Source organism: Meles meles, chromosome 6, assembly GCF_922984935.1.
Source record: "Meles meles chromosome 6, mMelMel3.1 paternal haplotype, whole genome shotgun sequence".
Classification (NCBI taxonomy): domain Eukaryota; kingdom Metazoa; phylum Chordata; class Mammalia; order Carnivora; family Mustelidae; genus Meles; species Meles meles.
In genome coordinates this window covers 43,916,573-43,935,754 of record NC_060071.1, presented here as the reverse complement: position 1 = coordinate 43,935,754, position 19,182 = coordinate 43,916,573, and the positions used below count along the sequence as shown (strand labels likewise).

The following is a 19,182-nucleotide window of genomic DNA, read 5'->3' as shown; positions in this document are numbered from 1 at the left end:
CCCAGAAAGGCAGAAGTTCAAGGCCCACAGACCCCTGAAGAAAGGCTGCATCAGATGCTATAGAAATGACAAAGGTGGGATGCCTGGGTGGCTTAGTTGGTTAAGGGGCTGCCTGTGGCTGTGGTCATGATCCAAGAGTCCTGAGATCGAGCCCCACATCGGGCTCCCTGCTCAGCAGAGAGCCTGCTTCTCCCTCTCCCTCTGCCTGCCTCTCTGCCTACTTGTGTTCCCTATATCTCCGTCAAATAAATAAACAAAATCTTGAAAGGAAAAATGACAAAGGCTAAAACCAATCTTATTTCGTCTGAGTTGTCTCTCAATCAAGAAATCACTAGGCAAATAAAATGAACAGCAACCCACAAAAGCGGTGTTAAAAATAATTAACAGGTTTTAAAAGGTTCGATCTTTCTAGTAAACAAAGAAACAGAAAATAAAAGTCATACTGTGATAATTCACCACTGTAGTGTGCTGATAATGGGGGACACTCTGCAAGTGTGGGGACAGGGGGTCTATGGGAAATCTGTGCTTCTGCTCAATTTTGCTGTGACTTAAACTTCTTCTAATAAAATCAACTGAAAATTAAGACTTAAAAAATCATATTGTTTCTCTTTTGTTAAAAAAGTAAATATTTATAATTTATAATACTAAAATGTATGTCAAGATTAAAAATGTACAGTTGGCCCTTCCTGATACATCTTTCTGGGACATGATCCATCCAAACAGATGCACAATGTTCATAATGTTTGATCCAGGGACTCTAGCTCCTGAAATTAATCTTAAAGGAAATAATAACAAAGCTGACAAAAATGTATACACAAAGCTATCTTCCTAGTAAGATATACCTAGTATTTTCTAAGGTATCTATATATTATTACGTAAGAAATTCATGGAAAGTGTTTAAAAATAAGAGAAAATGTGTACAATTTAATATCAAACAAAAAGGGTACAAAATAAATATACAGCACAATTCCAGCAGTATAAAGATACATAAAATAACAGAATATTAACGTGTTGCTATTCTCTAGAGGGGGACTATGTTTGCTTCCTCTTTTTTTATATTTTCCATGAAGGCCTTACATCGTTTCTATAACCAGCAAAAAAGTGTGTGTGAGTGTGTGTGTTTTAATGCTTAAAAATAAGAAAAGCCCATTTAATTTTCACAATCCCTAAGCAGATGAATAAGATATTGTATTAGAAGTGCTGTCTTTGAATAATATGGAAAAGAATTACATCAAAACTTAATGTAATATTCATGTCACTGAAAAGTTATATGAAAACAGAGGTATCAGAGAATTCTCTGATGAAGCCTTGGAAAAACAAACCCTCTCTACAGCCAGTAATGTTCCCTAATATGTCATTTTGCAACAATATATCAAAGTGATGTATGTACTTTAAAAAGGTTACATTCCTACTCTATCATGGACATTCCATTATTGTCAGTTCAACTCAAGAGACTATTTTTTTTTAAGATTTTATTTACTTATTTGATGGGGGGGGGGCATAAGCAGAGGGAAAGGGAGAAGCAAGCCCGCTACTGAGTTAAGGAGAGGGATGTGTGGCTCAATCCCAGGACTGTGGGCTCATGACCTGAGCCAAAGGCAGATGCTTAACCAACTGAACCACCCAGGTGTCCCAAGAGACTATTTTTTGCGTGCCCATCACGTGCTGTGCCCCAGGCCTACCTTCAGGAAGGGAGTTCAGCCTGGCGACAGCAGACTGTAGAGTGATAAGCCCACAAAATAAAACCACACAATAATGTTTCACAGAGTAAAGAGACACTTGGAAAAAGTGATTCCCAAATCTTCATTTATTTATTCTAAGATATGACCTATCTTTACAAAATCTCCCTTCCCAAAGACAATAGGAAATGGCATTCCCTATGAGTGCCGCACTACACCTCACTGACGACCCAAAAGTGATATGGACCAGGCCCACACCCAGCCCTCACCCACCCAGACTAGCTAATATCGCCTAGAAATGGCCTGGAAAGAAACAGCTCTGCTTGTTTCTCCTCCAACTCTTCCTGGATTTGTGAGGACTTGGAAAGAAAGTGTAAGTCCAGTATCACCTAGAGAAAGGCCCAGCTACAACAGGGCCAGCCTCATAAGACAGTATCTCTCTCCATGCCTTTTCATCTTCACAACGGGACTTAAAACTTCACAGAGTTCCAGCTTCACATCAAACTGCCTTCTGGGAATTTCCACGTGGACATACAAGGGGTCCCTAAAATTTGCCACATCCTAAACAAAATCTCTCTGCCTCTTATGTACCAGAAGTCCTGTCAGGTCTACCTCCAAAACAGATCTAGAACCCACCCACTTCTCCCCATCTCTACCGTGACTCCCCTCATCCTAAACACCTTGGCCCTCTCCTGCCATGGCAGCCCCCAACCCATCTCCCTGCCTCCATTCTTGCTCCCCTATAACCCCTTCTCCATGCAGTAGCCAGAGTGATCTTTTTTTTTAAAGGATTTTATTTATTTATTTGTTTGTTTGTTTGTTTATTTATTTGTCAGAATGAGAGAGAAAGAGCACAAACAGGCAGAGTGGCAGGCAAAGGCAGAGAGAGAAACAGGCTCCCCATTGAGCAAGGAGCCTGATGTGGGACTCGATCCCAGGACCCCGGGATCATGACCTGAGCTGAAGGCAGCAGCTCAACCGACTGAGCCACCCAGGCATCCCAGAGAGTGATCTTTTTGAAACACAAATCAGTCTGTAAGCAACAGGAGGGCAAGGGATTTTATCTGTTTCATTCACTAATGTTTCCCCAGCACCAAGTGTTTGAATTAAGTTCATTTGGAGGTGGGATTGGGAGAGGGGGAGCGGGCTATGGACATTGGGGAGGGGAGGCGAACCATAAGAGACTATGGACTCTGAAAAACAACCTGAGGGTTTTGAAGGGTCAGGGGTGGGAGGTTGGGGGAACAGGTGGTGGGTGGTGGGGAGGGCACGTTTTGCATGGAGCACTGGGTGTTGTGCAAAAAGAATGAATACTGTTACGCTGAAAAAATTAATAAAAAGGGAAAAAAAAAAAGTTCATTTGCTTAAAATTAAATAATGGCTCCCCATTTCCAAACTCCAAACTCCCCATCATAACTTCTAAGGCTAAAGATCTGGTCCTATTCCCACACACCCCACTCACCTGCCTCACTCATTCCATGACACTCCAATCCCGTTGGTCCTTTTTCTGCTCAGCAAATATGCCAAGTTTCTTTCTGCTTATGGCCTTGGTATATGCAGCTTCCTCTCTCTGGAATGTTCTCTGCCCTGTGTGTCTCCTCCCTGCCACCCCGCCACCTTGGCTTGGCTGGCCCCTTCCGTGACTTAAATCTCAGTTCACACGTTGCCTAACCCACCCTCTTCCTGAAAGAGCCCCACAAACACTCTCCTCTATATTATCTTACCAGAGCACCGGACTGAGGCTGAAATTACCTTGGTTACTTAGTGTTTACTGGCTATAAACCCTACTACTAGAATGTGCAGCAGGCCTGAGAGCAGGGCCTTGCCTGTCTAGTCACTACTAGAGTCCCAGTGCTCCTAACAATGCCTGGCTCCCAATAGAGATTGATTAACTTAGCTCTGTGTTCTAGGACTTGGTTTTCCACATTCAAGTCTTAGAGATTATATTTAGCCAGTGCCCAGAGGTGATTAGGTCCTCAAAGATGGACTCGGATAAGCTAAAATGTATTAGTGGCAAAGGCACACAGTGGAACACCAGTTTTTTTGTTTTTTTTTTTAAAGATTTTATTTATTTATTTGACAGAGAGAGATCACAGGTAGATAGAGAGGCAGGCAGAGAGAGAGAGAGGTAAGCAGGCTCCCTGCTGAGCAGAGAGCCCGATGCGGGGCTCGATCCCAGGACCTGAGATCATGACCCGAGCCGAAGGCAGCGGCCTAACCCACTGAGCCACCCAGGCACCCCACACAAGTTTTTTTTTATTAACACTGAAAAACCTCTATCAGCAGAACTGAACAAATACTCAAACTGCATTCAAATCACTCTCTTCTCCCCCTAGTGTCAAGTCACATGACAAGCCACATCTAGTGGGTAGACTTAAAACAAAATGAATTTTGATAATGGGATGATTAATTATATGTCAAGCTGACCAAGCCAAGGGACACTCAGATCCAGTCCTTTGAGAGCCATGATAGAAGAGAGAGGAGGAGGAAGGTGGCATTCCCATTCTGCCTGAGTGGGGACATCCATCTTCTGCCCTTAGCTCTTTCGTGCTCAGGACTTCAGACTTGGACTCAAGTCTGCACTATTAGCTCTCTGGCTCCCAGGCCTCAGGACTATATCACTGGTTATCATGGGTCTCCAGCTTGCAGATGGCAGATGGTAGGACTTCTCAGCCTCCATAACCATGTGAGCCAACACCTAATAGTAAATAAGTAAATAACCCATTGGTTCTGTTTCTCTGGGGAACCATGACTACTACAGATGATAACATGAAAGTCCCTCTGCTGATAAACCTGTTCCAATGGGACAAAAACACAGCTGCAGGCTGAAATTCCCTGTTTAGCTAAAACATATGAAGTCTGCAAGTCTGGCAGCCTAGACTCTCTGCTGACAGTGTCAGGTGCACACTGAACCAAGCTCCCATCTGTGCATCCAACTACATATTAACACGACTGTCCACACCTCTGCTGTGACATGCTAATAAGGTGCGTTTGCAAATGATTAAACTAGCAAAGTATGTGCAGTCGAATCAATAGGTGAAGGCTTGACACAGATTCCCATAACCTCACTAGGTCAAAGCCACCCCAAGCCAGACAAACTATGAAGCCTAAGTACATGGAAACCAGGAGTATGTCTGCTGATTTCTTTTTTTTTTTTTAAAGATTTGATTTTATTTTATTTATTTGGCAGAGAGAGAGATCACAAGTAGGCAGAGAGGCAGGCAGAGAGAGAGGAGGAAGCAGGCTCCCTGTGGAGCAGAGAGCCTGACGCGGGGCTCGATCTCAGGACCCTGAGATCATGACCTGAGCCGAAGGCAGCGACTTAATCCACTGAGCCACCCAAGTGCCCCTTGTCTGCTGATTTCAACCAGCAAGGGAGCACAGCCTGGTTCCCCAAAGTCTAAAGACAGTGATGGCTTCCCAAGCCATCCAAGTGGCAGGGAAGGGGAAGCTTACCACCAACAAAAGGGCCATGGACTGCTTATCAGGAGTCAGCCTCCGGAGATTGAGAAAAGCTTAAATTAAAGACAGTATGGATAATCTAGACATGTATAATTCATAGTTGATCACATTACCTCTTTTAAATTTATAATGATGACAATTATCTGTGGAACGTTTCCAGGGAATAAATAATTGATAACATACTCCACATCATAAGGCCAACTGTCAGTGGAGACGATGGGTAGGGATGCATTAAAACAATAGATTCTTTCATTTGACATTTATCAAGCACCTACTGTGTACAAGCACACAAGAGTCATCTGTTTTGACACTGGAGTCTGTTGACAAAATACAGGCAATAATTATAAGGTTTTGGAAGGGCCAGGATCCCCAGAACCTTTGATTATGAAACATCTTTTGAGCTCCTATTATGCGCTAGACAATAGAAAAACAATGATTCAGTTCTAGCTCTTGAGGATCACACAGTCTGTGGTTGGACAAGACACTTTATTTTCCTTCCTGTGTGCTGTGATTAGAGCTACATGACAGAAAATCAGGAAGACGTATCAAGGTAAGTTCACCAAGATACAGTATTAACATATCTCAATCTGAATAGCTCTATTAGGAGTCTAGAGATGGCTACAGCTTTAGTTTTGGGATACAAAATCATCTACAGGGACAGATTTTAACAAAACAAATACCCAGTAAAACTTTATTTATTGAACTGAAAAACAAATGTAAACCAGTAATAAGAATAATTTTCAAATCAGGCAATTCACTGAAGAAATTCATTAAGAATCTAAAGACAAGGGGCACTTAGGTGGCTCAGTCCGGTAAGTGTCTGACTCTTGATTTGGGCTCCGGTCATGATCTCAGGGTCCTGGGATCCAGCTCCACATCACGGATCAAGCCCCACATTGGGCATCATGCTCAGCGGGGACTCTGCCTGAGAGTCTCTCTGTCCCTCTCCCTTTGCCCCTCCTCCCATGCTCCTTCTCTTTATCTCTCTCTCACTCACTCTAAAATAAATTTTAAAATCTTGAAAAAAAAAAAAAAAGGAATTTAAAGACAAGGGGCACCCAGCTGACTCAGTCAGTAAGGCATGTGACTCTTGATCTTGGGGTTGTGAGTTCAAGTCCCACATTGGGCACAGAGTCTACTTAAAAAAAATTAAAAAAAAAAAGGGGGGCGCCTGGGTGGCTCAGTGGGTTAAAGCTCTGCCTTCAGCTCAGGTCACGATCCCAGGGTCCTGGGATTGAGCACCACATTGGACTCTCCGCTCCGTGGGGAGCCTGCTTCCTCCTCTCTCTCTCTGACTAATTGTGATCTCTGTCAAATAAATAAATAAAATCTTAAAAAAAAAATCTACAGACGAAAATACATCTCTCACATCATTTAAATACTGTTTGAATATCTTCACACCTCTTTTCTTTAAATATGCAAATATTGCCTTTGCATAATACCCACCATCCGAATTTTATACTACTTATAAATAAAGACTTCTTTTTAGTACTTTTTAAATTTCAATCTACACCATGGTTTTACTTTAACAAATTTTGGCTACAATGTGGCAATTCTGATATCTCATCAAGCCTCCTAATTTTAGTTATGTTTGGGTAAACATGCTTAGGCTCATAATATATGTAAAACCATATAATTAGTGTTTCATACTGGAGTCTATTAAATTTCCAAACTTCCTTCTGTTACTTTATAATGATATATAGTTATTATCAGTTATAAAAAGTAAATGCTCATACATGCAAAGTACATTTTTATCAGAATCAGATTTTACTCAGTTTTTCCTCTCTAAAACGGAAATCATCTTTTCATTTGCAAACCACAAATCCAAAAATATATGTAAATGGAAAAGAGTGCTGTCTGGCTCAGACAAGAATAATCATTACATACAACGTGTTTCAGATGGGAAAACAGCAGAATTGAAATAACTTTAAAACTCACTACATTGGAAATTGCTCAAAAATCACATTTTAAAAACACACCTTAAGAAAAATAATTAGCAAAAGCCTACAGGACTGACAACTGGATTCGTAGAGATGTTTGCTAATAACTAAAATGGAGCAGTTTAATGAACTTGCATCAAAGGAATGATGGGACGGGACAGAACTCAGTGAGAACTAAAGCTAGAATGATCTATTTTCATGAAGAAATTCTTCCTGAAGGGACAAAGATACTTAGAAAGCAAAGAATGGCTGAAAATCTCCCTGTAACATTTGAGAGTTGGCTACCTAAGATCAGAGTTCTAGAAGAGCTTCCAAGAGGCAAAGTAGAATAGAAAAGCAGCACATTTTTGGATTTTAACAATCTGGGTTTAGTCTCAGCACTGCTACTTCCTGGCCTTGTTACCTCAGACGAGTCCCTTCACTTCCCTGGGCCTTGGATGTCTTGTCTAAGAAGGCTGCAGTCTGTAAAGATGACCTAGGGGTCTCTCCTTCTCTTTCTGCTAAAGTTGCATATCTGCAACTAGCTTCACTGTGATTTGGGCATTTATTCACTTAATAAGCAGTCATGGTATTTTGCTCCAAACACTGTGCTGGACAATGCATAGATGAATCAGACAAGGTTTCTTTCTTTCTGAGGAGTTCACAAGCTATTGGGCAAACAGACTAGTAAAGAAACAATGCGAGTCCTATTCAGTAAATGCTGTGGTAACAGTAGCAAGTGCTGGGTGCTCAGGATACCTTAAAGGAAAGGGAATTCAAGGCAAAGGAGGAGCTGGCAGGGAGGTCTTCCTGTAATGAAAAGACTATTAAATAGCATTGAGGGCTCCACTGAGCTTGGAGATTATATGATTCTGATCACTGGATTAGTACATAGCATCTACCAAAGAGGAAATTATTCCCCAGCCCCACAGCTGCAGCCAAAGCACCTTTTACAATGACAGCAAAAATTAAGGCCAGGGTTTTCTTGGGATTCCCCCCCCCTCTTTTTTTTTTAAGTTTTTAAATTTATTTTTTTAAGTAAGCTCTATGCCCAACATGGGGCTTGAACTCACAACCCCAAGATCAAGAGTCACATGCTCCACTGGATGAGTTAGCCAGGTGCCCCAAGTCCCAGTTTTTTTTTTTTTTAAGATTTTATTTATTTATTTGACAGACAGAGATCACAACTAGGCAGGGAGTCAGCCAGGGAAGAGACAGGAGGAAGCAGGCTTCCTGCTGAGCAGAGAGCCTGATGTGGGGCTCGATCCCAGGACCCTTAGATCATGACCTGAGCTGAAGGCAGAGGCTTAACCCACTGAGCCACCCAGGCACCCCAAGTCCTGGACTTTCTACGGGCACAGTTACATTCTATGCTTTTACCTAAGAATACTACTGCCAGAATAGTATGGCTGCGGTCTCCAGTCTGCCCGCCACCCACATGAGCAAAGGGAAGTTAGCTGAGTACCTCCAGGGAAAAGCGAGGCATGGAAAGGATGGAGGGGTCACAGTATTTTCTGACATGAGACATAGGGGTGTTTGTATTTGTTTATGAAACACTCCTTTGCCATTGGTTAAGGGGATGGGAATGTGAGAATCACAATCTGTCCCCAACTGCTTTGATCTGTCTCCCTCCCTGGATTTGGGTACAGCAAGGATATTAGCCCCCTAATATATCTCTACCCCTTTCCAAAATTGAAATCCTTAAGTTGGGGTTCTTCAATCTAGTAAAGATGCCAACTTGGGGATGGCAAGTCATTCAGCCTCTGGGATAAAACTGCTTTAGCACACAAAAAGAAATCTGGAAAGATCACTCTAAATACCAACACCACCTTCCAAAAACATGTATATTATCTACAGCGATCTTTCAAAATTCCTACGCCCTTCTGATATCACTTGGGTTCTTTGGTTGCAGGCAATGGAAACCTGACTCTGGACTAAGGGGAAAAGATGGAATTTATTGGAAAGATTCAGGGAGAGAGGCACATGACCAACAGGGCAGCTGGGGATGCAGACTGAAAGGGATGTAAAAGGTGTTCCCTAGAGTTTGGGCGGCAGGAACACTGGCCAGTGTCCTGCAGGCACAGGGGCTGCAGGAAAGATGCTCCAAGCATTCCCACTCCTTGGATCGCTCTGTCCAGGTTTCAGGTTCCAGGGAGTGAGAGTCTCAATGCTCTGGAATCATTTATGGGTTCCAATCCTCTCCAGCTAAAAAGGCGATATGGCACCTGATGAACAGCTATCCAATCTGTAACCAATGGAAGAAAGGTAAACACCAAAAGGAATACAAGTTTTTGTAACCGAAAGAAATTGGAGGAGCACCTGGATGGCTCAGTTGGTTAAGTAAATGACTCTTGACTCAGCTCAGGTCATGATCTCATTGTCATGAGATGGAGAACCATGTTGGCCTCTGAGCTGGGCTTAAGATTCTCTCTCTTCCTCTCCCTCTGCCCCTCCCCTTCCCTCTCCCCTTCTCTTAAAAAAAAGAAAGAAAGAAAGAACAAGAAAAAGAAAGAAAAGAAAAGAAATTGGAATCGATACTGTCGGTCATCAAAACAACAAAGATCTACTACATCCCCTGAATAAGAAACACATAAACCTTTTCTTTAAACATCATAAGATACACAGACATTTTAGAACCCTGAAGACATGTATTTTAATTAGGGTACAATTTCAAGTGAAACCCTGTCTTTGTAAAGGTATGTGAGAATCTCAATGAACAGTGAAAGTTGGTAACCATGTGGTACACCAGGACCTCACATAGGTATAAGCTAAGTGAGAATTACCACCAAAAAATAAAAATAAAAAATTAACTACCCACATAGTAGCCACCAAAGAGTTGGGATAGCTGTATTAATATCAGACAAAAATCGAATTTAAGATAAGAAATATTACTATATATAAAGAAATATACTATATATATACTATAAAGAAAGACATTTTATTTTATTTAAAGATTTTATTTGAGAGAGAGAGCATAACAGGGGGAAGGGCTGAGAGAGATGCAGGGCTCCATCCCAGGACCCTGGGATCATGACCTGAGCCAGAAGAAGATGCTTAACTGACTGAGCCACCCAGGTGCCCTGAAAGAGAGACATTTCATATGATGAAAAGGCCAATATATCATTTTGAATGTATATGTACTGAACAACAGAACCCTAAAGCGCTTGAAGCAAAAACTAACAGAATTGAAAGTAGAAAAAGATAATTCAACAGTTAGAGCTGGAGACTTAAATAACTTATAGAACAAGAGTCAATAAATTTAAGAGATCAAAAAATATATAAAACGTATGTTCTCCACCCACATGGAATTAAATTAGAGCCCCACAATAGAAATAAGTTTTGGGAAATTCCAACCTCTGGAAATTAAACAGACTTATAAATAACACACAAGCCAAAAATAAAGTCACAAAAATATTTTCAGCCAAATAAAAACAAAAATACAATATACCAAAATTCATGGGAAGCAGCTAAAGCAGTGCTTAGAGGACACGGTATAGCCTTAAACACCATTATCAGAAGGGACTAAAGATCTCAAACCAATTACCTAAGCTTCCACCTTAAGAAACAAGAAAAAGGAAAGCAAACTAGATAAAAGCAAGCAGGAAAAAAGGACATCATATGGAGTTGAAATCAATGAAACAGAAAACAAAAAAGCAAGAGAAAAAATGAATAAAACAGAGTTGGTTCTCTGCAATGATTAATGACCTAATCTGGTGAAGACAGCAATTCTCCCCAATTTGGTTTATACATTCAAAGCAATTTCTATCAAAAATCTCAGTACGCTTGCAACTAAGAAAGAGATTTACTTTCATCATTTTGTCTCAAAGAACTCTTCCACACTTAAATTTTTTCATAATTACATGATAATTATATAATCATAAAAAAATTCCCAGTAAGCTTTTCTATAGAAAACAAGCTGATCCTAAAATTTATATGAAAATGCAAATGCTCTAGAAAAGCTAAAACAATTCTGAAAAGGAAAACAAAGTTGAAGGCCTACAGTACCTGATTACAAAATGTACTATAAAGCTAGAAACGAATTAAGGCAGTGTGGTATTAGGATAGGAAAAACACAGATCAACAGGATCTAGAAAGAAACCCTTATATTTTATGGTCAATTGATTTTCAACAAAGGGACAAATAGGAAACTTCTCCTTGGGCATCTATATGAGGGAAAAGTTAACTTAGACCTTTACTTCACTTTTTACATGAAGATGAACCCAAAAGAGATCACAGACCTAAATGTAAAAACTAAAACTTCAGAAGAACACATAGGAAAAAATCTTTGACCATGGGTTAAGCAAACAGTTCTTAAGACACAAGACGAAAAGTAAAAACCATAAAAGAAAAAACTGGTAAGCTGGACTTTATCAAAATAAAAAAAAAATGTACTTCAAAAGACACCATTAGGAAAATGAAAATACAAGCCACAGAATAGGAGAAAGTACTTGCAAATCACATATATGATAAGGGATTTAAATCTAGCCTATCTTAAGAACTTTTACAACTCAGTAATACGACAAATAACCCAATTTAAAAATAGGTTCTGATACATGCCACAACATTAAGCTAACTGACATAACCCAAACACAAAAGAACAAATACTGTATGATTCTACGTGTATGGCATACCTAAGATAGGCAAATTCATAGAGATAGAAAGTAGAACTGAGGTTCTCAGGGGCTGAGACGCCTGTGGAATGGGGAGTTATTGTTTAACGGGAACACTGTTTCTGTTTGGGATGATGAAAAGTTCAGGAAGTGGCTTGTGGCGATGGTTGTACGCAATTGTATACTTAATGGCTAAAATGGTAAATATCTCTCCACGATTTAAAAAATAATTTTTAAAAATGGGCAGAAGACTGGGTAGACACTTCACCAAAGCAGACATGCAAATGACCACTACACACATGAAAAGGTGCTCAGCATCTTTAGTCATCGGGGAGACACAAATTAAACTACAGTGAAATACCGCTGCACAGCCACTGGAATGACTGTAATCCAAGAGAGAGAATACCCAATGTTGATATGGATGTGGACAAACAAGAAATCTCATACATTGCTGATAGGGTTGTAAAATGTGTATAGCCACTTTAGAAAATTATTTGACTATGTTTTAAAAAGTTAAACATAAGCAGGGTGCCTGAGTGGCTCAGTGTGTTGAGCATCTGCCTTTGGCTCAGTTCGTGATCTCAGGATCCTGGGATCGAACCACACATCAGGTTCCCTGCTCAGGGGGAAGCCTGCTTCTCCCTCTCCCCCTGCCACTCCCCCTGCTTGTGTTCTCTCTCTCTCTCTCTGTCCAATAAATAAATAATCTTAAAAAAAAAAAAAAGGTTAAACATAAGCTCACTTTTTAAAATTTTATTTATTTTTTAAAGATTTTATTTAGGGAACACAAGCAGGGGGAGAGAAAGAGAGAGAAGCAGGCTTCCCACTGAGCAGGGAGCCTGATGCGGGGCTCAATCCCAGGACCCTGGGATCATGACCTGAGCCGAGGACAGATGCCCAAAGATAGAGCCACCCAGGAGCCCCAAACATAGCTTACTTTAAGACCCAGGAATTCCACTCCTAGCAATTTGCCCAAGAGAAGTGAAAACATGCCCACCCATGCTTGTACACAAGTGTTCATTCATAGCAGCTTTACTTGGAATAGTTAAGACCTGGAGACAATCCAGGCGTCCATCAGTTAATGAATAGATACGCAAGATGTGGTATAGCCACACAACAGGATATTACACAGAAAGAAAAAAGAGATCAGCTACAGGCACACCTTAATTTACTGTGCTTCCCAGATACTGTGTTTTTTTACAAATGGCAGATCTGTGGCACCCTGCATTAAGCAGGTGTATCTCTGCCATTTTTCTTTCCTTTTTTGATTTTTTAGAAGATTTTATTTATTTATTTGACAGGCAGAGATCACAAGTAGGCAGAGAGGCAGGCAGAGAGAGAGGGGGAAGCACGCTCCCTGCTGAGCAGAGAGCCCGACGCGGGGCTCCATCCCAGGACCCTGGGATCATGACCTGAGCCGAAGGCAGAGGCTTAACCCACTGAGCCACCCAGGCGCCCTCTGCCATTTTTCTAACAGCATTTGTTCACTTCATGTTCCTACGTCACATTTTGGTAATTCTCACAATATTTCAAACTTTCTCATTATTACTATATTTGTTATGGTGATCTGTGATTTTTGGCACCCCACAAATTACACTCATGTAAGAGTGAACTTAATCATTAAACGTGTGTGTGCTCTGACTGCTCCACCAACCAGCCATTCCTCCTTCTCTCTCCCTCTCCTCGGGCTCCCCTGTTCCCTGAGACACAATAGTACTGAGATTAGGCCAGCGAATAACCCTGCAATGGCCATGAAGTGTTCAAGTGAAAGGAAGAGTCGCACATGTCTCACTCCATTTTTAATTTTCTTTTAAATTTATTTATTTGAGAGAGAGAGCGAGCGTGAGTGGGGGTGGGGGGTGGGGCAGAAGGAGATGGAGAGAGAATCCTAAACAGACTCCACAATGAGTGCGGAGCCCAGTGCGGGGCTGGATCTCACAACCATGAGACCATGACCTGAGCCAAAACCAAGAGTCAGGCACTTAACCAACTGTGCCACCCAGGTGTCCCACATGTCTCTCCTTTTAAATCAAAAGCTAGAAATGATTAAGCTCATTAAGGAAACCATGTTGAAAGCCAAGATGGGCTAAAAGGTAGGTCTCCTGTGTCAAACGGTTAACCAACTCGTGAACACAAAGGAAAAGTTTTTGAAGGAAATTACAAGGGCTACTCCAGTGAACGCACAAATGATAAGAAAGACAAACAGACTTGTCGCTGATACAGGGAAAGTTTTAGTGGTCTGGACAGAAGATCAAATCAGACACAGCACTGCCGTAAACCAAAGCCTAATCCAGAGCAAGGCCCTAACTCTAAATCTGTGAAGGCTGAGAGGTGAGGACGCTGCCGAAGAAAAATCTGAAGCTAGCAGAGACTGGTTCATGAGGTTTTTGTTGTTGTTGTTTTTTAAAGATTTTATTTATTTATTTGAGAGACAGAGATCACAAGTAGGCAGAGAGAGCGGAAGGGAAGTAGGCTCCCCGCTGAGCAGAGAGCCCAATGCGAGGCTCGATCCCAGGACCCTGGGATCATGACCTGAGCTGAAGGCAGAGGCTTTAACCCACTGAGCCACCCAGGAGCCCCTGGTTCATGAGGTTTAAGGAAGAAAGCTGTCTCCGTAATATAAGATGCAAAGAAGCAACACTGCTGATACAGAGGCTACAGCCAGTTATGCAGAAGGATCTAGTTAAGATGATGAATGGAGGTGGTTACACTAAGCAACAGATTTTCAGTATAAATGAAACAGCCTTCCATTGAAAGAAGATGCCATCTAGGACAGGAGAAGTCAATGCCTGGCTTCAAGGCTTCAATGGACAGGCTGACTGTCTTGTTAGGAGCTAAGAGAGCTGGTGACCTGCAGTTGAAGCCAGTGCTCATTGACCGTTATGAAAATCCGAGGGCCCTTAAGAATTATGATAATCCGGGGCGCCTGGGTGGCTCAGTGGGTTAAGCCGCTGCCTTCGGCTCAGGTCATGATCTCGGGGTCCTGGGATCGAGTCCCGCATCGGGCTCTCTGCTCAGCAGCGAGCCTGCTTCCCTCTCTCTCTGCCTGCCTCTCTGTCTACTTGTGATCTCTCTCTCTGTCAAATATAAAAAAAAAAAAATGGGTCATTAAAAAAAAAAAAAGAATTATGATAATCCACTCTGCCTGTGCTCTCTGTCAGCGGAACAAAGCCTGGATGACAGCACATCCTTTTACAACATGGTTTACCGAGTATTTTGAACCCACTGTTGAGATCTTCTGCTCAGGAAAAAGATCCCTTTCCAAAGCTTGCTGCTCATGGACAGTGCACCTGGTCACTCAAGAGTTCTGAAGGGGACAGACCATGAGATTAGTGTTGTTTTCACACCTGCTCACGCACTACCCATTCTGCAGCCATGGGTCAAGGAACACATTCAACTTTCAAGTCATATTATCTAAGAAATACATTTCACAGAACTAGAGCTACCATGAAGAGTGATGCCTTCTGGAAGTCCCTCTGGGAAGGGTTCACCGTTCTACATGCTGTTAAGAACATTTGTGTTTATGGGAAGAGGTCAGAATATCACCATTAGCAGGAGTTTGGAAGAAGTTGATTGCAACCCTCATGGTTGACTTTGAGGGGTTTAGGACTTCAGGGGAGGAAGTAACTGCAGATGTGGTAGAAACAGCAAGAGAACTGGAATTAGAAGTGGGGCTGCAGAGGGGACTGAGTTGCTGCCGTCTCATGATGAAGCATGAAGAGCTGCTTCTTATGGAAGTGTAAAGGAAGTGGTTTCTTGAGATGGCATCTACTCTTAGTGAAGATGCTGTGAAGACTGTTGAAACAACAACAAAACATTCAGAATATTACATAAACCTAGTGGATAAAACTCTGGAAAGAAGTTTCACTGTGGGTAAAATAGTATCAACACCATCGTGTTTATGGAGAAACTGTTCATGAAACAAGAACCAATCAATGCAGCAAACTCTATCACTGTCTTATTTTAAGAATTTGCCACAGCCACCCCAACTTCAGCAACCCCCACCCCGATCAGTCAGTGGCCATCCACCCGGAGGCAAGACCCTCCAGCAGCAAAATGATTATGACTCACTGGAAGATCAGATGATGGTTACCAGTTTTTAGCAATAAAGTATTTTATTATTAATTTTAATTTTTTTTCAACGAAGTGGTTTTTGTTTTTTAAGATTGTTTATTTGCGAGGGGTGCCTGGGTGGCTCAGTGGGTTAAAGCCTCTGCCTTCGGCTCAGGTCATGGTCTCGGGGTCCTGGGATGGAGCCCCGCATCGGGCTCTCTGCTCAGCAGGGAGCCTGCTTCCTCCTCTCTCTCTCTGCCTGCCTCTCTGCCTACTTGTGATCTCTGTCAAATAAATAAATAAAATCTTTTTTAAAAAAAAAGTGTTTATTTGCGAGAAAGAGAGAGCATGAGGAGGGAGAGAGGGAAGGATAAGCTGAGCAAGGAGCCCAACATGGAGCTCGATCCTAGGACCCTGAGATCATGACCTGAGCCTGAGGCAGATGCTTAACCAACTGAGCCAACCAGGGTCCCCAATGAAGTGTTTTCAAATTTAGGTATGTGCATTTTCTTGACATAATGCTTCTGAATGCTTTATGGATTACAATACAGTATAGCACAGTATAGTATAAACATAACTTTTACATGCACTAGGAAACCAAAACATTCACTTGACTTGTTGTATTGCAATATTTGCTTTATCATGGTGATCTGGAGCCAAATCTGTAATATCTCGGATGTTTGTCTGCACTGATACAGGCTAGAACATGGCTGAACTTCAGAAATGTCATACTGGGTGAAAAAAGTCAGTTGCAAAAGACTCCATATTATAAGACTCCATTTATACGGAATGTCCAGAAAAGACACATTTAGAGACAGAAAGCAGATGAGTGGTTGCCTGGGCCCTGGGGAGAAGTGGGGATTGACTGCACACAGATCTATACAAATTTTGGGGGTGATGGAAATGTTCTACGACTGAATTATCTTGATAGTTGCACAATTCAATAAATTTTCTAAAAATACTGAATTGTATACTTACACTGGGTGGATTTTTGTGCCTTATAACACACACCTCAATAGAACCATAAAAAAGTAAATAAACACAATCTGATGCTGAAAATTTCAGGAAGCATAACTCAGATATAATCTCTTTGACTTGAATCAAAGGTTCTCCTTAATCTATCCACATTCCTCTTCCTTATTTATTTAAAAATTACAGGTGAAGGACATTACCAGTGTTCAGAGCCTAAATGATCTTAAGCTCCTGAATGAAACTGTGTGGTCCCTGTGACTGTTCAAAAAATAGCAGTAGACTTAGAAATCTTAAAAATTTTGACCATATTGGCCTTTTACTGGGCTCATTTCAGAGAAAAAAAAAAAGCAATAAAAGGAAAGTCTGAGAAGCAAATCAAATCCCAAAATTGTTTGAGTAATAAACCATATTATTTATAATCATTATGGCCTAGAAACATTTAATCTGAAGCAGCAAAGGCTGACCTAGTAATTGACTTAATAGCTATCTTCAGTGATACGAAGGGTTTCACGGAGAAACTATTTGACTAGTTCTTCTCTCTCTCCATTCAGAGCCAAACAAAACAAAGTGATTTAATAGTCAGCAAGGTAAATTTAGATTAAACATAAATAACACTGACAGTAACTGCTATCAAATACTGAAATAAATTTAATTAGGATATTTGCTCAAGCTGTTTCCTTGGTGATCACGAGAACACACAGACAGAAAGCTCTGGTCTGAAGGTATTGCTTGCCTGGGAGGCAGGAAGTCGACTTGCTGACCCCAGCCCCCACACGGGGAGGAGCAGGTCCGCACAGAAGTCAGGCAGCCACCCTGACTTTCCCATACCTCACTCACCTCGATATCCCGATTGAGCTGCTTCACGATGGCAGTTATGTTTCTGATGTGCTCCTCCAAGAAAAGCCTGGCCAAGCGGTCGCCGCCCCCTTTGTTCTGCATTTTCTGCAAACTGCTAACAATGTCGTCCTTAATCCGGAAGGCGTGCTCCACAAGGGCTGCTGTTGTCTTCTCGTGACAGAGGATCCTATCTTCCAGTTGTTCCACGAGGCTTACAGATGAGTAGGGTGCCATGGTCAGGGACTGGCTGTGTCGGGGCATGGTTCTAACTCGCCTGTGGAAGGGAGCCACATTGCTAGGGTTGTTCACTGGGAAAAAGTCATTTTCAAAAAGCCAGATTCAAGACTGCCCAGAGAAGGAAATGCAGATTCTTTCGCCCTACAAGCTAAATGGGGCTCGAGGCAGGGTTTCTGCCACAAGGAGTTTTCTTGGTGAGCCAGGCATCTTGAAACAATCATACTCAAAGTCTTAACTGTGTGGGTAGTAGGCTTGATGATCACCAAAAGCAAGAGGCTGGTGGAATTGGGCATGCTGACATGTGCCCAATTCCAATCTAAGCTTATGGAGACCAAGCTTATCAGGACGCCTGGGTGGCTCAGTTGGTTAAGCATCTCAACTCTTGATTTCAGCTCAGGTCATGATCTCAGGGTCCTGAGATCAAGTCCCGCATTGGGCTCCCCACTCAGTGGGGAGTCTGCTTCTTTCTCTTTCTCTCCACCCCAGTCCCGCCCCTCCCCTCCCCACTCCCTGCTCACACAAGCACATGCGCGCTCTCTCTCTCTCTCTCTCTAAAATAAATAAATCTTTTTTAAAAAATCAATAAAGATCAAGCATATTCACAAAGTCTCCTGACATGCCCTCCTCCCCCATTCCCCTACAGCAGTTCTTTAACATAACAACGAACTCTGAATGCCTACAAGGGTCAGGCACATGACCTAAATGAATGATGCCCATCACATGTAATACAACAGGGAGGGGACTTAGGAGACCTGGAAAAGGCACTCCTCCACTAAAGGCAGCTACAATTTTCCTCCATCCACGAGTGACCATCTGGGAATGCAGGTCTATTTTTTCAGATTATGTCATATTTCAAAAAAAGCTAGAAATTCAGACTTGTATGTGAAATCACCTGATTTTTAAATGTTAACAAGTCATTTAAAAAGTATTTAAGATAATGAGGGCCAAACAGTGTGCTTCCATGAGCCAATTCTGGTCTATGGACCCTCAATCTGCAACTTCGGATTTAAAAGGGTTAGTGGGACATTAGCCCTCAAGACTCCAGAATTGCATTTTCCTAGGGACCAGAAGTACAGCTGTACTGTAAGGTTATTATGAAGTCTCCACTTCTCACTATCACTGAGCAGATCATACAAATTGGATGCTGAAGAGGGACACAACTGTACTTCTCTTGCCCTTGAACAAAATCATCCCTGGGTAACGTAACAGCCACAAAATTTCATTTATAATAACCATCACACCCACTAGCAGCCCTCATGGGATTGGTGGAAAGGAAAAGTATACCTTAGATGCATATTTTCCATATATTATACCTTTCCTCAGTGACGAGAGAAGGAAATGCAGTGCTCCGTTGGGCCATTTTCTTTTTAATAATTTACATCTGTTGAAAAAAATAATCATTAAATTATTTAA

At 41.8% G+C, this 19,182-nt stretch overlaps 1 protein-coding gene across 3 annotated transcripts in view; it reads right to left on the bottom strand.

Annotated features, from left to right (window-relative positions):
* Positions 1–19,182, bottom strand: part of FAM81A (family with sequence similarity 81 member A) — a 112,425-nt gene that overhangs the window by 43,985 nt on the left and 49,258 nt on the right. For 2 of the 3 annotated variants that reach the window (XM_046007407.1, XM_046007408.1), the window contains exons 2-3: positions 19,054–19,150; positions 17,533–17,806 (exon numbers count right to left, since the gene is read on the bottom strand). In XM_046007407.1, coding sequence (XP_045863363.1) covers positions 17,533–17,806; positions 19,054–19,073 — 294 coding nt within the window. In that variant the 5' untranslated portion in view covers positions 19,074–19,150. The remainder of the gene's footprint in view (positions 1–17,532; positions 17,807–19,053; positions 19,151–19,182) is intronic. The other variant, XM_046007406.1, reaches the window with a different exon arrangement.